The sequence below is a fragment of the Leptinotarsa decemlineata genome, unplaced genomic scaffold (assembly GCF_025532065.1).
Source record: "Leptinotarsa decemlineata unplaced genomic scaffold, Ldec_3_MD MMD2_tig00000576_RagTag_RagTag, whole genome shotgun sequence".
NCBI lineage: Eukaryota > Metazoa > Arthropoda > Insecta > Coleoptera > Chrysomelidae > Leptinotarsa > Leptinotarsa decemlineata.
In genome coordinates, this window is record NW_027412551.1 from 3125235 (window position 1) to 3149424 (window position 24190).

Sequence of the window (24190 nt, forward strand, 5' to 3'; positions counted from 1 at the left end):
TGTTCAGCAGAAATAAATGGATGTAGGAATGTGTCAAATGAATGCTATCAAGTAGAAATCAAATTAGAACTATGATTATTTCGAAAAGAAGTACATATATCAAAATATAAGTATTTTCATTTGACATTCAGAACATCCACCTCCCCTAATATTTCATACTGTGGGATATCTCAAATATATGCCGTGAAACAACAACTTTTCTAGCTAATACTACGACAGACATTGTATTATATCTGACTCTCTGAAACGTAATTGAGTGAACATGTACATAGTTTTCTAGATCTTATTCGGCCCACTATTTCTTATCATAAGTTATTACGGGGTGATAAAAGCACGCCTCTCACTTGAGTCTGATTATATATGTTTTCTTGTTATACGCCCTTTCTGAATCCGGATGTTTTTTATTGAAATAAGTTTTTTATTGGAATCACCTTGATTGTGACTCCATATATTTTTCTCAATGTACACCTATATTTTCAACATTATCATTTTCACGTGGAAAAGTCTTGAATAATCATGCATTTTTCATCAAATAGAAAATATTTATTTTTTTTCTCTGTCAATATAATAATAATAATGATATCTACTACTAGTAGTAGTTTGATACCACGTACATACATTTCCATGTCACACTATTCTTTGTACATAATTTTTGTTATCCTGCTGAGGGAGCTGCGTGAATTCAACACCGTTTTTACTTATAAAATATTTTTGCCTCTTCAGATTATTTGGCGTCATTAATGTCAGAGTAGTACCCACTGCCATAGTGATAATCATCCCAGTGAGAGCCCAAAATGCTCCAAATTTTGCTATTATCTTTCCAAATATAATGGTAAGAACGACAGTTATAATCTGCGATGTGGCATATAGAATTCCCATCACTGTACTCTCAGGTGAAGGATATGTTATTTCCGTCCCAAATTCCACTCCTGCTGGCAAATAACCGCTCAGGAAAATCCTGTAATTGAACATAGAACGAATTACAGAAGCATAAGCTCTGTTCAATAAATCAAAAGGAACTTTTTTTTACATTCGACGTGCCATTTCATCATTTGAGTAAACATTTATCGATTTATGTATACTCATTATAAAACAATAACCTGTTTTTCAAAATAGAATCTTCCATTTCATTCAAAAGTTGGATATTTGAAAATTGATTCAATTTTTTACCGAATAATATAAAAAATATATTTATGAAATTAACGAAAACAAAACGCCCCACTTCTCGTAAACAATCACGACTTGTTTTATTTTTTGTAAATGATTACCGAATGTGCCTATTATAACTATATTTTTATATCGTTCCCTAATTCTTGTCTCGGTTCAGTGATTTTATTATACTTTTCACCTCGGAAATCACACAACACAAGAACAAATTTCCATTCAGAACTATTATCAGTCAATACTCTATCTCTTCTGCCTCTATGAAATCACTCAAAGTAAATGAAGCAAAATGAATGTATAGAAGACGCCAAAGTGACAAGTTATGTGATGAATAGCATCCTTCACACTTAGTGAAAATATTTGTAGATTCGATACTTTATCATTGAAAAATAATGAAAACAATGTTTTAATGAAATTAGAAAAAATCTTCTATGTAACACGATAGGATTTCTTTTTTTGTAACTTGCGCTACTCGCGCTCGTTACACAAAATTAAACTTTTCGTAACTCTTTACATAGATAGCTATTCTAGAAGTATGGCCAAGCATTAAATGCATCAAATATACTAATTTCACAAACCTATTCTGATAAAAAATAGAAATTTAATCTTTTTTCACGAAGCTACATTCTTTGGAATCACAAACTCAACAAACAAGGGAAACCTAAAATAAGATTGAAATTTTGCACATCAATTTCATACTTTCAATTTTTAACGCACACTGCCACTGCGATCTCTGGCTCCGCCAGTGAGAAACGAATGAACCCTTGTCTATGACTTCACCAGCGCAGCGTTGCCAAGTCGCACTTATTTCGAGTGCTTACTTCCGCTACCCTCCAGCAGGGACGTGCGTCTTTGATTATTTTGGCTAGAGAGAGTAAAGCGAGAGAGATGAAAATATCGTTGACAGATAATAATTTAGTTACGAGCTCACACGGCCTCTTAACTAATCAATGAAATGAAAAATGAATCGAATCGTTTATTTTGATAGGTAGAATTTGGAACCGCTGGAGCTGGTGTGAAATGGGTCTATTGAAAACACTTTTACACATCACAACAAATAAACTTTCTATCTGGAGTTTCGTTCCTGATGTGGTGGTGGACGGACGTGTTGACAGCGACCGTCCACAAAGAAGGTACGTGGACGCCATTGTTGGGGACGAAGCTCAGTTTGTGTTGTGAATGTCTGCCGTCATAGAACGTGCTATCATTAAATTCAAGTTTTTTCGTGAACGTTTATATGTGTTATAGTGAAACAGCACTCCCATTCACGCCGATTGGAGGCCGGGGTGGACCGGATGTCCACGTAGGAGTGTTATATTGGATTTATATAACTCCTGTCCCCATTCACGCCGGTTGGAGGCCGGGGTGGACCGGATGTCCACGTGGAGACAGGATTTTTAAAATTTAAGTGTTGATTATGTGTAAAATTTGGAAGTTTCCAAAAAAAAATTCTTCAAGTGTTTTTATAGAATAATAAAAAAGTTATATAAAAAAGGGGTGGCAGCATTGCTGCGTGCAAGACAGCTGCGCCCCCTCGAATCGAGCTGGCTAAATGCGCCTAACGGAAGCAAAAGCCAAGAATTTTTAAGTGAAGTGAAGTGAACTTTCTATCTACCGGCGTTTCACTAATCACATTGGCATAATCAGGAGATGACTAAGACTACAGCTGATGCATCTAGACGAATCATCATTTTACATAATCAAAACAAATCAGGTTCATTTCCAGAGACTCTACATCATGGGAAAAGTCAATTATACTAAAATATAGAAAAACGCAAATTGTTACACTAATACCATTATATATGGAAGTTAAAGTATGGGTGTTCCCTAACTACGGTACTAAACTTCAGTGGGTGATTCGTTAGGTCATTTTAAGAAAGAAAGTTTCCACCTACATCTACCTGAAGTTGCTTCGTTTCTGAGATACAAGGCGTTGAAATACAAGTTTGAAATAGAAACGGTATTTATAAAATGTTATATATATCCTTACACCGATTCGGTTGAAATTTGCTACAGTTCTTGAAGTAACAAATCGCTTATTTAAACCTAACTTATATGATGTGTGATACAATTGACCGATACTTGATGAAAATCTATAACTAACGTATTCAAAAATCACTTTATTGTGAGATTTTCACCAAACAATTTTACAAAAACGCAACACGTTTTTAGCCATACCATGGCTTCTTCGGACGTGTCTTTACTAACTAATTCTACATATTCAATGCTACATATACCTCATTCTACAATTTTTACCTACATTTCAAGTATCTGATCTTGACCTAAGTTTGTAATGCATCAAATTACCTGAGCCCAGTTTTCACATTTAAAAAAATATTTAGTAATGGAGAGTTATTCAATTGTAATTGATCATTCAGTGACTTACCCGAAATATATTGTTTTTTAAACTGTCTAGAAGACAGTTTACAAAACAAACTCTTCAAATTTCAATATTTGAGAAAAGACAAATCTCGATATTATATTCAGCCATCTCTCTCACTTAGTGATACTCATATCATGTTTTATAGTCTGTTATCCATGTTGATACTCACCCAAACACGGTTATTGCTAAATATGTCAACCACTTATTTTGAGCTGACATGGCATACAAAACTCCTCCCAATCCAAGAGTTCCCAATAGGAATAAAAGGAAAGACGTCTCTCTGTAAATGATATCAGAATTGTCACAGAGCACAAATCAATTTGGTTGAGTATATAATTTCAATTCAGATGATTTTATTCACAGCTGATTTGATATAAGTTATTCAATCAGTTACTGTGGCTAGTGTTACGTAGATTGAAAATGATATTTTTCGACAACTTTCAATAAGATGCAGTAAATATTCTATTAATCAACATTTTTTCATTCACGGGCCCTACATTGAATGAATAACTAATACCGTCTTCATGACTAGCTTATATTTTGTCGTCATTATCTTCTAAACTCACCATGACTAAGGAACTCACCAAACTGAGGAAAAGAAAGTTCAACCAAAGTTATGTAAAACATATTTTCTCTAGAGTCTGACACCTTGCCTACCAAGACTAAGTGATCTATAGAAATGTCATAATTTACGAGGATGAACTTGAGTCCTCAATAAGGACTCTTAGTGATCGCCGGAAGATCACTTATAATTACTTATTTGTATGATACTAGTGCGATGTTTGTGTTTACTTTTTATCATTCGCCCATCCTAAGTGAGACAAAGTGTAACGTTTTCCTGTTAGATGTCTCTGGAATGAGTTCTCAAAAACCAATTCACGTAGGTATGTTGTTTATGTCAACATTATAAATGAAAGAAAATAAAATAGTTGATAAGAAGTGTTTTAGTATGGAATATAACAGACTGACTTTGTTTTCAGCACTATCTACTACAAATCCTTTCCTGCAGATCAGGATATACCTAAGCGAAACATTGGGCCAAAATTAGGCGTATTTCAAAGAACTAATCCAAATTATTCATAGGGATACTCCTAATAATGACTTGATATTCGTTATATCGACCATTCCGACAGGCGTGATGACTCCTTATTGCATGATGCTGAGTTGTCTGATCTGATCTGCTAATACGAGTAATCTCATACGAGGTATGAAGTGAATACCATAATCTTGAAAAAAACGTTACCTGTCGAAAAAGTTTGTTCGAATATCCTAGAATATCCTAATTTCTTGATATATATATATATATATATATATATATATATATATATATATATATATATATCACTGAAATCGAGCCATTCAGGAAAATCTTCCAATAAAAATATTTGAGCTAACCAACCTTCTCTACTGGCAACGTCAGGAAAAGATCTAGGCGTTTGAATTTCGATCCCAAGCAAGCAAGTTTCAGAATCATTTTCAACAACCAATTCGCTAGTTCAATCCATATGAATACCGCCTAATTTTGTCAATATTCTTTATTTTGGGTACTACGTGTACTAGTTACAGTAGATTCAGCACACTCAAATCACAAGTCAATCTTTGCAACAACAAGCTATATTTCTCAAGTGAATCTGTCAATCTCTTCAACAGCAATTTCGTTTATCAGTCAAGTATTTCTACATTTTGAAGATTTTCAATTTGGATATAATTTTTTCAACAATCAATTGTGTTATTATTGTTCACTGCTTTCATATAATTGTTCTTACTATTTCATTTTCAGGCAGAATCAAACGATTGAGGTTTGTAAAGATGATGCAAATTCAGCAATACTTACTGAAATAGTCACTTCCACATTAAAAAACTCAAATCGATTTTTATCATCAACCGGATGATCAACGAAAGTATCCTATAACAAAAATAATACTCAACTTGAACCTATGTGTTTTATCGAGAAAGATACCAGTTAAGACTGATCCTCCGATGCCAAAGATTATCATCATCGATCCCATTCTTCCAGCATCTTCTTGGGCGTTCTGGAAAATTGATTTTTATTGACTTCGAAATATCATCATTATCAATATCATCAATAGCAATATTTTTACAATAATACTTTTTTAAGGCTTCCAAATATATACCTATACATACATTTTGTGGGTGAATATTTACATGTTGGTCCACACAATCGATTCCAGCAGTTGTATTGCCAACACTGAAATGCTCGATCAAATCAAAAATTGATAGATCATTTTGAGGTTCAACTCAATACGCTTCGAACTTCACTGTTCAAGAACTCTCTCATTCGGAGAACTGCGTTCATGTGGAATAAACTTCCCAAATGAATTTAATCTCCAGCGATTCAAATCAACCGTGAATCGCTAGTTTCGCTTAGGCACCGCTCTTAGAGAACGTTGAGGATTTTCCTGTGGTATTCTATCTTTGGAAAAAAGTTAATAACAATATTATGTTTATGCGAGTATTCTTAGTAAAAATACAAACATATGTTCCAAAGGAGAAACGTTAAAGTTGCTGATTCGTCGAAAATTGAATATTTTTTCCATCTTTATTGTAGGGGTCCCTCTCATGTGGAGGCCCCGAGGCGGTAGCCACGAGGCGGTAGCCCCGAGGCAGTAGCCCCGAGGCGGTAGCCCCGCCTGCTCACTCGTCCTTAGCTCATCCGTTCCTGGATGGAGCTAAGATTAGGGTCAACTCTTCAATTGTCAGATCACATAATACAATGGGGCATGTTTCTCAATTTGGGTTATTACAGCAAATGCAAGTTTGAACAAAATAAAGTTGAGTTTAATTCATGAGTTTTTCAAATTCACTTCGGAAAGTATTCAAATTGATGTTTCAAATGTTGGGTTTTAATTTTTAAAGGGATTTGTTTACAATTCATATTTTGGCAACAGCGCCTTTATCAAGTTGAAATAATGTATACGTACCTATATATTCTACTTTATAAAAGGAAAATTATCTTTATAAATCAACAGTTGAGGCAAAATATAAATTATGGATCGATACCACCTCCACAAGCCACGTAAACAACAGTTGTTTTGTTATTTATTTATATAGAAGAAGATAGGTTAGGTGCACAAAATGTATGTCACAGAATGGCTCAGAACTCGGACAATAAGTAAACAGAATAGCACGCCTCTGAAATATGTCATCTTTGTTTGTCTCATCCAGGTAACAGATTCATTGTCCTTTATTAGCTATAACCGATGTTGTCAAATGGTGAAATGGAAAAGAATCCCTTTAAATGTTGAATGCATTATTTCATTCCTCATTTTTAAATATTTAAATAATTTTTTTAAGAAAGAGGTTGAAATGATAAGTTTGAAATGCGTTGTTTTAGAGCTCTTTTATGAAAACTACTTGATTTTCGTCAGGAGAAACATTCCCCATTCATACACAACGAACAGAATTTTGACCAGTCCTGATCCACTAAGTTGAACTATTTTCATCACATCCTTTCCCAATTTCATAAAGATCAAACTGGACCTCAATAGACAATTAGGTTTAACCAAATGGCTTAATAATGACCGGTTTGAAATCGTTTTGTTTATTGAGTAATTGATAATTATTTTTGGGCAACAATAAACTGATAGATTCAACAAGGACGATTAGACCAATTTAAATAAATCAATTGTTTCCGTCATGTAATAAGTAGTAGCAGGCTCTGTTTGTTATTTTTTATACTTTCTAGTTTGAAACAAAAATAACTGAAGATGTGGCAGCAAGCATGTTGATCAAATGACTGCGATTCTTTTGATAATAAAGGAACTTAGAAAATGAATTGTAACTTACTGGGAAGTAACTCAATACAAATTGATTCAGAAATGTTCCAATAGCTGTATATATTCCCAAGTTACATCCAAATGCTACGTTGTGAACGTGGAAGGCTTTATTTTTCATCAGAAGTTCAAATGATTTCGCGAACAGGAAAATAGTTACTTCGTTTCTGTTATTTCTTTCTTCAAACATTGCCATACTTGGTGGATTCAAAGGTCGTTCTGGAAAATCTAAAATAAAAATAGAAAATAATGAAGGAACAAACTGGTGACATGAATTTGAAGAATATCTTGTCAATGTCACTGCAAAATAGTAGCGATAATAATCAATAAGTCAATACAATAATTGTCATATATTTTTAGTTTTACTCTTACATCAAAAACCATCAATTACTGTAAAAATGTTGTCACCTATAACTAGTTGTCAGGCACTGAAACACATACAAGCACATTGTCGAAAAAAACAAATATCTTTGTTGAAATATCAATCAGAAACCTCTAAGGAGGAAGATTCTGATTCAGTCTAAGGTATTCTTCAATTCTCCCAACTGATATTAATATATTTTTAGTTTGTTCCATAGCATAAGTTCATATTGAAAAATTCATCATCGAAGGGATTATTATAGTCTATCCATTCCCAATTGGAATGGCAATAAAAATAAGAGCACTACGAGGGGTAATCATAATCACTGCCCGGCAAATGGAAAATATATATACTACCAGTGCTTTTATGTTCAAAGCGTCCCTGGTACAGTCATAAAAATTTCATGCCTGCGGCCCCTAGTCGCCCACATAGTTAGTAAACGTGCTATCAAATAATGTAATTGAGGAATAAAGGCTCGGTTAGCTGGACTGGCTGAATACAAATTTTTTGTCCGTTTCACAATATTTCATTATCAGTGCCGTGTGTTCGTGGGGTTAGGTGAGGTATAGTGAGTAGTTTTGCAAACCGATTTTTTTAAACTTTTTCTAGAGATCAATTACCCTAACACCAAAATGATATTTTTGCACTCGACGCGCGTTTCATTTACAAGGTTAGCATCTTCAGGAGAAGCAAATTGATACTGAATCTAAAGACAAGGGTTACCTGTTTATATACCTAAAGTTTTTTGGTCCGATGTGGACTTTGTTTGTTAAATCATGATTATCCTAATTGATTTTTTGGTAATTAACTAGTGGAACCACTACCTGCAAATTAATTCGTCAACAATAGATTAAAAAGCGGACAAATTAATTTGCAGGTAGTAGTTCCACTAGTTAATTACTGAAAAATCAATTAGGATAATCATCATTTAACAAACAAAGTCCTAATCGGACTTTGGTCCGATTAGGTATATAAACAGCTAACCCTTGTCTTTAGATTCAGTATCAATTTGCTTCTCCTGAAGATGCTAACCTTGTTAGCGAAACGCGCGTCGAGTGCAAAGATATCAGTTTGGTGTTAGGGTAATTGAGTTCTAGAAAAAGTTTTCAACTTCTACACCAAAGGTTCCAATCTCATAGTTTAAACCAATTTTTGTGAAAATCTTAGTATTTTTGGGTACTTTCATCAATATGGCTTTCTGGAGACCTTTTGAAAGAAATGAGGAATCTGTGTCAATCTACAGGGATCCGAAATTTTAAATATTCATAAAAGCTTGAAGAATGCTATTGTGAATAGAATATGCGAGTTAACGAAACTATCTCGTTCGACAGTTCTTCGAGTCATTAAAATAGGGGATGTCATTGACCATGCAATGAAACGAACACAAAGGAATAAAAAATTCGCAAACGTTGATGGTGTACAAAAAATGGGATTCGGCGAACAATTTATGGTATATACCAAAAAAATTAAATACCAACCTTGGAAATGATTTGGTATAAATCACTTGACTATCCCGATTACAATTACAAATCTTTAGAAACTCTACGAGGTGTCTTATTGTCCTGTAGTTTCAAATATAAAAAATTAAACAATCGGATGGTCATAATAGAATCGACACGCATTGTTCAACTCCGACAAGAATATTTGAGGCGAATAAAAAGCTACCAAGAATCCAGCAGACATATAATCTTCCTCGACAAAACTTGGTTTGACACCCATGATGTTGTCAAATATGGCTAGGTAGACGAAACCAAGTATTGTGCTTTGAACACACCTTCTTCAAGGGGAAAACGTGTTATAATTTTGCATGCCGGAAATGAAAGTGATTTCGTACCTAACGCTTTGCTTCTGTCGGCCAAAAATATAAAAGATTCGTCTGCTGATTACCACGAAGATATGACTGCGGCTTTATTCGAAACAAAGTTCAGTGAGCAGCTTCTCCCAAATATGCCTCCAAACTCGGTTATTGTTATGGATAACGCTTCGTATCATTCTCGGTTATTGACTACAATACCAAAACAATAACACAAAAAAGCAGATATTGTTGATTTCATGCAAAACCATGACATGGAAATACCCGAAAAGATTCCAAAGAAAAATGTATTACTGGCGACCATAAAACAAGATAATTTAAAAAAAAAGTATATTATTGATTCGATGTGTGAAACACGTGATCATATTCTCCTACGTTTGCCTCCATACTATTGTGTGTTCAATCCAATTGAAATGGTTTGGGCCACAATGAAAGAAAGCTTGCGGAAAAGTTATCAGTCATCGACTTTGAAAGCTGTGGTGCTTGACAATATAAGACGAGTGGTGAATGAAGTAAATAATAGTGATGTGTGGAAGAACTGTGTGGCCCACGTTATGAAAGAAGAGAACAAATATTATGTGCAAAGTTCCATAAATCCGTTCGTCATTCAACCCGATGATGATTCCACCTCATCCGAATGAAGCGAAAAAGAATTTTGATTTTTCTAGCAATTTTGTTGACCTCTATTATTTTGTAAATATATGTTTGACGAGAATTCGGTGTGATTATTTGTGTTTACATTGTAAGTATTTCAGAGTTTTCGACTCGGAAATCAACTACCTTAAATTTCGAAGTTTTTCATAATTACCCATGATGGAAAAATTCAGTTGAGATAACTTTTTCATAGGGTGATCAATTGCTATGATTGTAAGAATAAGTAACTGAAAAACTACCACTGAAAAATAATATGCCGTGGCCTATGTCGAGGCGGGAGTTCCTTCTCTGTGCTGTTCCAATTGGTATTGGAAATACTATACCTTCGTATATTGATGAGTATACATTGACCAATTTCGTGAAAGGTACAAATACAATGGTACATGAAAGGAATGATAATACTTATTTTTGTATTAAGTGCGTAAAATGAGTGTGTTTTGAAGGCACATGAGAGTGGAAATCTGCCTTTGTAGAAGAAGCATATTCAGAAGATAGTTTGAATGAAAAAATTGAGATTTTCCTAACGAATTAAAATATCTTATAAAATTGTGGAATCGACTCTTCAAGGAATATCTAACGTTTCTGGTCAGCAGCAACACGGAACATCTTCGTGAATTTATGTTGGAACTAATTGTTCAAACTTTAATATTAATTATGTTTTCCGATGAATAAAATCATTTTATAACGAATAATTAATTATTAATTGACTCTATCAAAATAGAGTTAGGAATCACGTGTTAGGAATCACACGTTAAAAGATAAGACATCTAAATTCGAGAAATCAGGGGTATATAAATTAAAGTGTGGAACGTGCCCTAAGGTATATATTGGTCAAACTGGCAGGACATTTAGGAATCGAATCCAGGAACATCATAAGAGCTATGTAAACAAGAAAACAAATTCAACGTATTCAAATCATCTTCTAGAAGAAAATCACATCTTTAATGAAGAATTCGAAATTTTGCACATTGAAAATAAAGGTTTCAAACTGAATCATTTAGAAGCAATGGAAATTAATAAACTTAAAAATTCAAATATTCTAATGAATGACCAATTAGATTTGAATAGATCACCATTATTGAACTTGTTTTCTTAAAAACCCATAAAGAATTATTATTGATGTAGATGGTAGGCAATTTGCTTTAGGTAAGCATAATCGAGCAGGTATGTGATGTAGAGATTCAGGTAATTTCTTACAGGTAGTCTCGATTGTGGTTACCTGTAGTATATAAATATGAATGTAAGGATGCTTGGATGTATTAATCATTTGAAAAAGCTAATGTTTTAGCGAAACATGTTATGATTATTTTCAATAAAGTTAGTGGAGATCAAATCGTTTAAGTGTAGTTTGTGAAGTTAAAAGGTAAGACCTCGTTAGTCCTTAGCTCGCACAAGTTTCTCAACTTCTGAGAGTTGCTGTTCGTATGGGGGCGACAGCTGATTAACTGAAAAACAGATTTGAACAGAAACCTTCAAAAAGTAATATCTCATGTTTATTTTGTGAATATATTAGTGTTCTGAGAATTGCCAATGATTGGAAAATGATAAATTCCTCTGGATTCACATCAAAGATGATTTTCCTATCTTTCACAATATTCCCAAAAAAGCAATTGACAAAATATGATGTACCTATTTAAATACATGTATTTCGAAAATAATATTTCTCAGTAATCTCAGTAGATCGATTGAAATGTCTTTCATTTTCAATACATATACATGTACAATATAATTATCTCTTCGACTGATACCTTTTTCAAGGGGTTAGCCAAAGGATCAATAATAAAACTTCGGATAGCTCCATGGATATAAATACAAAAAACATCCTTTGAATCATGTATCTTGGTAGGTATTATAGCCTGTTTTCCTGGATTATCATTTTCAATTAGAATTGATATTCATGAATTAGTTTAAGCCTTTCAGGAAAAATTTGAACTGACACTAAGTAGAATGAATCCTTCTGACAGCTCTCTCAATGGATTTGCATGATAATAATTATTATGAATACCATAATTTCAATTATAAATCCTTTTGAAGATACGGAAAGTTCACAAAAAATTATCACAAAATATAATCATCGTTTTTATTTATCATATTTTCGATAATTGAAAACTTTCATACTCACAAAAGAATACGATGAGGACTAACGGTATTGAAAGAAGGAATACACCCCAACACATCACTCTGAGATCTTCAGCAATCTCATCCAGATTGTCGCTATCGCGTACCATGATCGGAGGAATGAAGTAACTGATTGCTGTTCCCGAAGTCATACCAAGTATGCCCAGAGAACACACTGTTGATATCTACAATTGGAAATTAGTTACAACTTTGAAATTTATAAACTCTGCTATTTCACTATTCTCTTAGAAAAGACTTCTCTACTTCAGTTCGCAATATATCTCGATAATACAGAAACGAAAAAAATACGGGAAGAGTGAAATTTTGAAAATGTCAATACAACAAAAATATTTTTTCGTGTGTTTACTCCAAACCATCCTTATAGAATTGAAATGAATTTCATTCGCAGCAAGAGTTGTTTCAGGAGAACTTCTGTTTATGATCTACACTTTATAAAGTTCCTACTTTTGAAAAATCACCACTTTTATATGTTGATGAAATAGAAAACCGAATGATTTCCTCGAGTAATCTAATCAGTCATGAAAATAAAAGTTTCCTTCTCAATATATCCATCTTATCGATTATTTGTCAATTTTGTCCGCTAAAAAAACTGTACATGAAGGTTATTCTGGATTCATGAAGTAAAATGACAGATTTTCTAATTTTTTTATTCGAACACAACTCAGTCTATTATTTCATGCAATGAATAAATTGACTGAATAACCATGTATCATTGGAATTAGATTCAGAAAGCATATTTACGAATTATCAAATAACTAAACTACCTAAAATACCTTACCTCTTCAGGTTTGAACCACACCGCACTTAGTTTTGGTGGCAGATTCAACAGGAATATTTGAGAGATAGAAACAATCACCTGTCCAAGTAGAACAACATAAAACAAATTTTCACCAACAGATAAGACCTTCACACCTGCGCCAAGTGCTGTAAGCAAAATACCAATGAAAACTGCAGCTCTCAAACCCTGAAAAACCAAAACAATAATTAGGATACACCAATGCAATCGAAAGGAATTGGGAAGGGAATGAAGGAAAATGACGTAGGAGAGAAGAAAGAATTCGCAGTGGCAACATTCTGCAGATTGGCATGAAAAAATAATCTCATTTCACATTAAATATTACTAGCACAAAGTTTGACAGAGCTAGTTGTCAAAATTACCGATGGAAATTTACTACAAACATCTTTCGCATTCACATCTCTTTTGAAGTAATGAAGTTGACTCGAAAGTAAATTTATCAGGTCAACGTGAAGATGTAGAAAGAGATGCATCCCCAAAGAGTTTGCACCCTGAATCATTCATTTCATGGTCATACTTCCCTCTGCAACAGTATAATATTTATAGTTGACACTCATTCATCTCTGTTTTTCCGTACTGGTAGGAGCTAGGAAGCTGAAGTTTGGTACACAGGTGCTTCTTATGTCTTAGATGCGTAATTGGAAAGAATTTTTTAATATCCCAATATTTTCGTAGACTGAAATTTTGTATGTAGGTGCTTCCAAGGTCTTTGATGCGCAGGTAAATAGGATTTTCGAATATTTCAACTGAAGCGCCCCCGTGGGGGTGAAAAGGGCGCGTTTACATATGAAAATTACTTTTCATCTCTGTTTCTTCGTACCGCTATATTTTTGGAGGCTGACATTTTGTATGTGAGTTCGTTTTATGTTGTTGATATACAATAAGGAAGGATTTTCAGATATTCCAACTGGGAAGCCATGTAACGTTTTCGTTTTCACTCACTGCGTATATTTTTGTTTTAAGGTGATCAATGTTTCACCCTGTACATTGCTCCAGTTTAGGAACTGCAATAGATAGTAATATATTCACCAACCAGTCTTCCTAAACCACCCAATCTGATAAAAACGTATCAACCTACCTCCCATGTACATGTACATGTACACATGTACAGTGTCCACGCACATGTAAATGATCATAAATGTTGTATATTGTTATTGGAATAATCTTGAGCTGACTCGTTCAACGTTCATTTTGAAAGCCGTATATTGGTAAATTGTCAAGGAGCACCTATACCCTCGCAAATGATATTCTGTGTTGACAAATTTACCTTTCCGCATCCCATCTCTCTTTTCTTCTAATAAACTGTTAGACTTCGTTTATTTCCGATAGTCTCTAGAGTGTGAACTCTATGAAGATCCCACAAATTTGACAGCATTTTTTCTGAGAACGACAAGAGTCGACAAGGTGAATTCAGGGAGTACCGATCCCTTTTATTTAAAAGCGAATCATTTATGTGATGTATAATGGCAGTACCCTTTTGTGTTTGACATTAAAAATATTGTCTTTCGGAGAATCTAGTTGTCGATTCATTTGCAGAAGAGAACCCTCTTGATACCAGAGGGTTCTTCTTTCCTACGAAAAATTTTCTCAACCTAATCCTGCATCCCGAAGGATTTGGAAACGTTAACCAGGACCACAAGAGTGTTTCTATTCACTGATTCAGCTCCATTTATCCATTTGGATGTCCTCTTTGACTCAAACAGAGGTATTTTCTACCATAGTCCGAATTTACCAATTTCTAGCGAGTGATGAGACGAAAAGAAAAAATACAACCACTCCTCCTTTCTTACTGCTCGAGGACCTCATCTGCTCTACGGTTGATACTTCTTTAGAATCAACATTGGATGAAAGGCCATTTATGGATGATAGAGTTCTTCAGTATTATAGTTTTGATTTAATATTTAAGTTCTTACTTCCATTATTCAATTTTTTATATTTAACCATTCAAACAAACCATTCATAATTATTCATATACATTTGCTATATCATCAATATTCAAGCCCTTTTGAGGTAACATAACTTACAAAAACATCTTATTTCTCATTAGGAAAAATTAATGAATTTTGCCCTGGGTACAGGCTTATATATTTATATATACTGGTATCAGCAAGTTATCCGTCAAGCAGGCTTGAGAAGGTTCAATATATATGATCGTATGCTTTGTTATAATTGCCTAATAGTACCGCACGACTTAATATTTATCTCATTAAATAATATGCAATTGAGTATCTCTTTCTTTTATTTCAGCTGTTGTATCTACTCTCTACCTTAGGTATCTGATCTTTTCCAAATAAGACCTAATAAAAAAGACAGTGGCGCCGTTATTGTATCCTTATTTCATTTAACAGAATCGCAGTAATCAATCCACTCCCATATGCCGCCGACGAACAGCTGCCGGAGATACTTTGCCATTTTTTCTCTTTTGTAAAAAGGCAAAACAGGGAAAAGGAATAACAGCCAGATGCGAGGAAAGAGGCACTTTCATTAAATAAAGCTACATTTTCGTCATACCGGTATATTTTCGAAGGCTAATATTTTGCATGTAGGTTCGTTTTATACTGTAGATGTGCAGTAAGGAAGAATTTTAAAAAATTCCAACTAAGAAGCCAGCCGCTGGGGAAAAAATGCTTTCATGAAATGAAGTTGATTTTCATCACTGTTTCCTCATACCGGTATCTTTCCGGTAAATTTTGTATGAAGGCTCGTTTCATATTGTAAATGTGCGATGAGAAAGGTGTTTTGAATATTCCAACTAGGGCACCTGCCGCGGGGGAAATTATCTTTTCATCACTGTTTCTTCATGATACCCTCAAATTTAAGGTGGGTGAATTCATATTCAGTATCAGCATTGACCCGTGAGAAGCCGGGCGGATCGTTAGTATGAAATATTCGTCAGACATTCAAATCTGATTGACAGATCCCAGCTGTTGAATTATTTCAAAGGCGCACTCGCTCAACAAGTGCAGATTTTTCATGGAAATAGTTCCTGAAAGTTGAGAAGAATAGTTTATATAAACATTTTCATTTATAAATGTTTTCAGGTCTGATGAGATATGTGTTTTGACAACTACACACTCCCAAAAATACGTTTTCAACAAATTTCGTGAAGGGTGAACATTTTAGAGTCACCTCGTATGTTCATAGATTTCCATGCCCACAAAAAATTTAAGAACCTATTTTGTGTCTCTGATTTATCTTATTAGATATCGATAACATTACAAATTATAATATGAAAGTAATAAAAATTTACGATTAGTCATTAGTAAATTAGTAATGATAATTAATTTCGTGATTCTCCGGCACGTTCTATTATTGTAGACACGTGCGTATTCCTAATTTATTTGTTTTTATATCAATTCAATGAACAATCAAACATAAGATATCAGCATCTTCAGGTAATAAGAGTATGATTTCACTCTGACTGTCATATTTGAAAATGAAAATTTTTACTTCATATTCATGTTATTATTCCTTTGGTAACATGGCGTAACGAATATGCAACATTGTTCCATTATCAGTCGAACATCAACTACAGGTAACGATAAGATCACGTTATGATCTAAGATTTCAAGATGGTTGTGTGAATTATGTTCATATTCGAAAGTACTACAAATAACTCATATTTTTTTATGAATTCAATATTTCAAGAGATATTGGAGAAAAACTGGAATAATCAAACACCAGTTTGTTCAGGAAAACTGTAAGCATCTTCATTATTCCTCATCCAGTGATATTCTCCACTCCAACACAGAATGAATATAAATATACCGGTCAAATTATATCAAATAATAAGAGTAACGCTACCTAAATTCCCACCAAGCTGAAAATCAGTAAGATTGTTCAAAATATGATTAAAAATAGAATTTGAAAGTTCCCCATCTTTTTCCTGTATGGAAAAAAATTTATTCAAAGTCAAAGGTCAAAAAAATTAGTTTTTCGCTATTTTCAGTAAGTTTTATCATATCATATTAGGATCAACAGGCACTTTTTCTACATGAACTTTCAAGGTACAAGTCATAGATAAAATATTTTAACATATATTATAACTACAGAGATGAATATGTATACGTGGCGTACTCAGGCATATTACGACGATTACTTTTTTTACAACTTTGAATCGTTATATCTCAAAAACGGTGGGTCGTAGGAAAAAAATATTGTTACATTTTTTGTAGATAATTTCATGGTCTCCAATTTTTATCCCAAGTATTTTTATGATAGAACCTACCGTTTTGCTGAAAAACTAATTTTTTTGACCTTTGACCTTTAATAATTTTTTTTCCATACAGGTTAAATTTTATTTTCAATCATATATCAAACAATCTCACTGATTTTCAGCTTGGTGTGAATTAAGGTGGCTTCGATTGTCTAAATTGACCGGACTAAAAAAATAACTTTCGAGGCCGGCGATAATGATATCAAAACAATTTTATTGTTGAGTGCTGGTAGCCAGACTACATTTATGTTAATTTTTTCCGTTGGATTGAAATTCACAATCGGCTTTCCATCAGCGGCACAAGCAGGTTTTGAGTGGTTGGTTTCTCTCAAAAGCAGCTTATTCCAACCTCAAAACTCTATAATTCCACAATAGAGAAACTTTTACTGCATTTCCTCTTAGGAACTACTATTTTCTACACTGAACCAACAAACAAACGAACGAATTAGTAATTTTCTCGGTGATGTTCGTTAATCCTATCCATTTCAGAACTATATCAGTTTTACACTGTTGCGAAATTAATCTACTTTTATCATCAACATATTATGGGAGAACCGAAACATGCACGTTTTGATTCGATATGCATTTTTCAACACTCACTATTGACAACTTAGTTAGTGTGGAGATTTTCCACATCATGTTTCTCTAGAATGAGCGTGGATTCTTCACGTTGTTTGTTGCAATTTCAATATTCTTGCCAATATTACAAATTCATTTTTATTTTTTATTTCAATATTTCCAGAATCATTATTGTTGAAAGAAATTATGAGCTTGTCTGTTTGCAATTTGTCAATTTTCAAAATCTTCAGTGATCTGAAAGACAGCAAAAACTAAAATTTGTTTGTAAAAACCAGACCCCGAAAACAAAGCACTCGTGATTTAACATCAGTCAGAGCTTACCGACCTGCTATTGGTCCCAACAGTAGTGCTAGGATGATATTGCTAAGCATCTAGGAGATATACACTGAAATAGTGATTATTGAAATTTTCCCGAGAATGGCAATGAAAATACTTACATTGTTTATAGATTGCAAATCCTGAAGTTCAAAATATGTTTAAAATATGTTTTTGCGCTAACCAGCTGTCGCACCCCTACGTACAACAACCTTCAGAAGTCGAAACTCGTGCGAGCTAAGGACTAACGAGGTCTTACCTTTTAATGTGTGATTCCTAACACGGGTTGGACGATAGCAAGTGAAAATCGAGCGTTCAGCTTGGAACTTGAACCATCGACTCACACATCGGCCGAATGACTGAGTGAACAAAGCACTCACGTCGAACAGACAGGCTACCGACCGTAGTAGAAAATAAGTTTCAAACTCGTGCTGTCAGTTGTTGGTAAGCACGGGAAAAAGCAATATCCCAAGTAAGGAATTATTTGCTTGTACGGCTTTTATGAATTGTGATATCAATGATTGGAATTATTTCTAACCAAGTCCATGAAAGAAGATAAGGACAATGAAAGAAAAAGTTTTCATTTAAAAAAAAATGATTTCGATATCAAAGGTTATGAGTGGCTGAACGATTTTTGTGAAATTAATTTTGTCGACATGACGTAATTCGTCAGTTCATGCAGAGGTAAATGTAAGATCAACCCCTTATCATAGAATAAGGGCTCAAGGTCATTTATTCTTGGGCATCGACAACAAGATATTATTTGAAGTCTGAAAACTTTAATAAAACCAAAGCCGTTCAAAAAATTTGGGTAAATTTTTTTCGAAGAAAGGTTGAATTTACAATTGTCAAGAGAAAGAATAAATATTGTGATCAGATGCTGGGAAAAATGTAAAATTGTGAATTTTTCAATAAACTTCAGTTATTTTAAATTCTTCCATTTGTATGGTAGTTGTTCAAAAGTCATTCAAAACTGTACAGGGTTTTCACATTTCATAACGCTAACAAAACTATATCAAAAATCATGATGCCGTACATTTTAAATGATGCATCAATATCAAAAGATGATGTGTCAGAAACAATTGCAAGGTTTCTTTTTCAAATTTGTGAAAATGAAATTGAAAAACTAAAAACACTAGTTTTTATAAATTATCAGAACCAAAGTTTATGAAAAGTAGCTAAAACCCACACAGTCTATCGATTCGCTGTGTACCACATGAAAATTTGATCCATAAAATACGACAATTAACAGTAAATACATGGAAAGAAAGGTGGCAAGCTCTGGAAAATAACAAGCTAACAATCAATCCTAGCTTAAACTTCCAAAATTACCTGTCACTCTCTCGAAAACATCAGACAATTCAGGATTGGCCACACAAGGTATACCCACCAGCATCTACCGAAGAACTCAGTGATGCCTAAATTTGAGATTTTTCTAAAGTATCTGATATCTATAAATAATACACATCTAATATGACTGTAATGTGATTAAAATTGTACTACACCGCTAATAACCTTGGTAATTGATGCGATTATATTGCATTCCATTGCAAACCTAAATGATATTATTGTATGAGTTCAATGTCAGGCAAACATTTCATGAATATTTCAATATTTGAATATACTTCCATTGAATTAATATATTCCAGTCACATTTATGAATCAAAAAATTCTATATTGCAAAAATGTAAGTATACAGTTTCTACATTTGAATTTGAAACAAAATCAATAAGAAATGTAAGCTATGCATAAATTATATATCACAATGAAAATTAAATACAAAAAAATCAAATACTGAATGGTTTTTCGTTTTCTTCGCTCGAATGTTCCTTCAGATTTTGAGCTTTTTTTGTTCTTTGCTATCAAACAACCTACAAGACAAGCATCCTGAAACTGATGATATGGAAGAAAATAAGTGAATACGCTAAAAATTGGAGAGAGGAAAGGTTACGACTGATACGTTCATTTTCTACCCAAATAGAATTTGTTTTGAAAGCATAAAATCTATACTAATATTATAAATGTGAAAGTTTGTGAAGATGGATACATGTATGTTTGTGGCTCCCTCACGTCTAAACGACTGGATGGATTTAGATGAAACTTTTCATAAATACATCTTAAACTTCAGTATAATATGTAGATTACAATTTATAAAGGTTTTGTGTAATTTTGGTCATAATGTAACGATAAGTATTGAGTAGGTCGAAATAGTTCTTGTTTCCTAAGAGCTATCGTGGCATGCGCTGCCTATACCGTTAGAGTTACATGAAGAAAATGTACCGTAAGATTGTTTATAGCAGATATCTGCCTTCAATGTAGTAAGCACTATATGCAAAATACTGAGCCATAAATACAATTAAATTTTATATTTTTTTCACAATGCACATTTTAGAATATCTATCAAATTGGGAAAGAAAGTTTTTGGCTTTCTACTACTCGATATAAAAAAAAATAAGGATGAGGGAGTCTTCCAAAGAAAGGAAGGAAGTAACTCTATACATGGATGTGTAGATCATGCAAAGAAGTAACTTTCAGACACAAACTGAAAGAAAATCCTCCTGAAACAGCTACTTTCATATAAACATTGAATTACACGAAAGAAAAAACTCTTTCGAAACAAATACTTCTATATGAACACTGAATTATACAGAAGATACTTTTCCCTATTCAGTTTGTATTTCAAACATTCGTTGTGGAATAAAAATCAGATATCATTCACATGACTTCTACTTTAAATGAATGGTAACAAATTGCACTTACATAGAACACTGCCATCCTCTGGTATGAACCGATGTTTCGCCCTCAAGACACTTGCCCTAAGGCTCTTCAGTACCAAATTGGATAACATTATAGAAAAAAAAACCTAATTCATGAATGAAGTGTGTGTATTTTCTATAATGTTATTCAATTTGGTACTGAAGAGCCTTAGGGCAAGTGTCTTAAGGCGAAACATCGGTGTATACCAGAGGATGGCAGTGTTCTATGTAAGTGCAATTTGTTACCATTCATTTAAAGTAGAACTCATGTGAATGATATCTGATTTTTATTCCACAACGAATGTTTGAAATACAAACTGAGTAGAGAAAAGTATCTTCTGTATAATTCAGTGTTCATATAAAAGTATTTGTTTCGAAAGAGTTTTTTTTTCGTATAATTCAATGTTTATATGAAAGAAGCTGTTTCAGGAGGACTTTCTTTCAGTTTGTGTCTGAAAGTTACTTCTTTGCATGATCTACACATCCATGTATAGAGTTACTTCCTTCCTTTCTTCCCTCATCCTTCTTTTTTTTGTATCGAGTAGTAGAAAGCCAAAAACTTTCTTTCCCAAAAATTAATCACTCCTAAAAAATATAACCCCTTCAATTCATCTATCAAATTCTTATAAAAATTGATACAATTGTCGTTTAAAGTATTTAATGTAGATAAACATTCTTTTTTACACTAGTTAATTTCGACGAATCGTTTAAAAGTTATCACGATAAGATTAACTTGACGCAACGCTGCGAGCCACTACGCCTCGCGTCTACTGTAAGACGACGGGAGACGAAGTGCGGGTCTAAGCAATGAAGTGACATAGCCGAGAACGCCATCCGAACGCGGACAGGCGCGTAAGAGCAGACGTCGTTGACGGTTGTGTTAGTTATGCGAAATTTCTTTGTAGGTAACATAATTCGATTCTCGAAGTTCAGATGGCTATTTTTCAGTTACTGTATTCCTAAAGTAAAAATATAAATATTTTTTATCAACTAAACTTCAGGTTTTCAACTTCAAAACTGACGGTAACGCTGGTAAAACAGCGGGGAACAGCTAGTATTTTATAAGTGTACCTATTGATTCACTGACACTCTTATATCAACGTTACAACATACAGCCGAAACTGCTAAACTCAGAATCTTGAAATATGCAGGTAGGTTCTTTGTATAGCGTGAATGAACATCAAGATAGGGAATCAGGAATTTCCACCCTCAAGGAGGGTTTACAGATTGTATTTAATTTCGTCAGTTTTGAAGATGGAAACCTGAAATTTTGGGTCGATGAAAAAATATTGTAACTATTTGTTTTGAAAGGTTTGTCACCAAACTCAATGTGACAAACCAAATTCTACGCGGGTAACAACTAGTATTACAAAGTTCATGACTGTATTGATGCCATACAAGTTATTCTGGAATTCTGTCTATGAAAGGAAATTCAATTTTCTTATTCAGGTATCTACATAGGGCATAATGAACGACATTACTATGAAATAGTAATGAGGTGAACCGGTTTCATAAGCAATCGAATCATATCCCTATAAAATCGTATATCTAAAAAAGTGACTTTTGTGTGATATGAGAAACAGAAATCGTACAAAAATTGTATGTTGATTTCTCATATCGAATTTTCCCTCTGAAATATATTTATTATCTACTAGAATATATTTTCCTTTCTTTTTCTTTATTTTAAATGAAATTTGCCGGTGATGTCGATTGGGTTTGAAAATTTTGGGAGTTCAAACGAACTTTCAAACAGGCAGATGAAATATGTGATATTTCTTCGTTTTATAACCAGAAACATTTTTGGAGCAACTGAAAGTCTCATCAATTGATAATATACGACAATCTTATCCATCCACCTTTTTGCACATCCAAATGTATTAAACCTAAAAGTTCAGCTAATAAACTTATTGAGAAAGAAAGTTTTTGGCTTTCTACTACTCCAAAAACTTTCTTTTCCTAAAGTTAATCATTCCTAAAAATATAACCCTTTCAATAAACTAATTATTATGAATGAGTTACATATTTGAGATTGAGACATAATTTCATATCGACTACAAATAGGTACTCTTCATCATTTGGAATACGATGATTGGCACCGAAGTATAGTTTATTTTATCAGTGATATCAGTAATGATATTAGATGAATATGCGAAGGAAGGAATGATAAAAATATTTTGTCACTCACCATTTTATCGGTTATATAAGATACAGGAAATACTAATATTGGCCACATTATACTGAAAGACATCGATGTCCAGTCCACCGTGGTAGCACTAACATGGTAATATTTCATAACTACATTGTTTATAATTGAATATTCGATCCATTGAGCTGTACTCAAACAACTACACAAAATATAAATTATCAAAATAATCCATCTTTTGCGATATACTTCAATAGTAGGTTGAATTTTCCCGTCTTTCAAGCCATTGGTTTCCATTTCAGTATCCAACATATCGCGACGACATTCTCGTAGACATCACACTCGATATTTATAATGTGATACCTTCCAATTATTCAATTGTACAGATGAGTAAATTTATCTTTGCAATTCACATTAATTTCATTCAAACAATATACGAGGTTCGAAAGTTATTTTATACTGAGGAACTGTCATGATACCGACAGTGTAATATACAGAGTGTTTCCTAACTACGGTACGGAATTGATTCGTTAGAACATTTTGAGAAAAAAGTTTTCATGAACATATGTCGGCAGTTGCATAGTTTCTGAGATACAGGGCGTTTAAATTCGAAAAAAAGGTACCTATTTATAAAATATCATCCCTAAACCGATTTGGTTAAAATTTGCTACAGTTACTAAAAATAATGAGGCGCTCATTCAGCCCTAACTAGATTGGAATTAGTAGGTCCAGTGGAGTCTCAGTGAGCACCACAGCTAACAATATTGAAAATAAAAAGGTGTCACTGACTTGTTGTAGTTTCCTTTTAGAATAATCACTGAATATTCAAATTTTTTTTGTTACTTGTGTCTATATCTAGCTTCGTTTTTGAGAAAAAAAATTGAAGCCACTTTGCAGTTGCATTTTGCTTTGGAGACCAGCTGAGAATGATGGTGGTGTTGTCATATCAGTGCAAGTCAGAGTTGACAATTAGCAGTGATTCCATCATGAATGATTTTACTAACGCTGAACTATACGCATCTAGGGCTATTCACGCTAGGACTATACACATCCGTCTTCCAGGCGGAAGTGTATGCA

At 33.5% G+C, this 24190-nt stretch overlaps 1 protein-coding gene across 1 annotated transcript; it reads right to left on the bottom strand.

Moving 5' to 3' along the window:
* Positions 1–521: 521 nt before the first annotated feature.
* LOC111512389 (choline/ethanolamine transporter flvcr2a) lies at positions 522–23463 on the bottom strand. Its single transcript, XM_074174276.1, has 7 exons — positions 23156–23463; positions 13087–13272; positions 12292–12472; positions 7355–7569; positions 5477–5580; positions 3717–3827; positions 522–958 (listed from the first exon to the last, which is right to left on the bottom strand). The coding sequence occupies exons 1-7, from the start codon at positions 23423–23425 to the stop codon at positions 628–630; spliced, it is 1398 nt and encodes a 465-aa protein (XP_074030377.1). The 5' UTR covers positions 23426–23463; the 3' UTR covers positions 522–627.
* Positions 23464–24190: the final 727 nt, after the last annotated feature.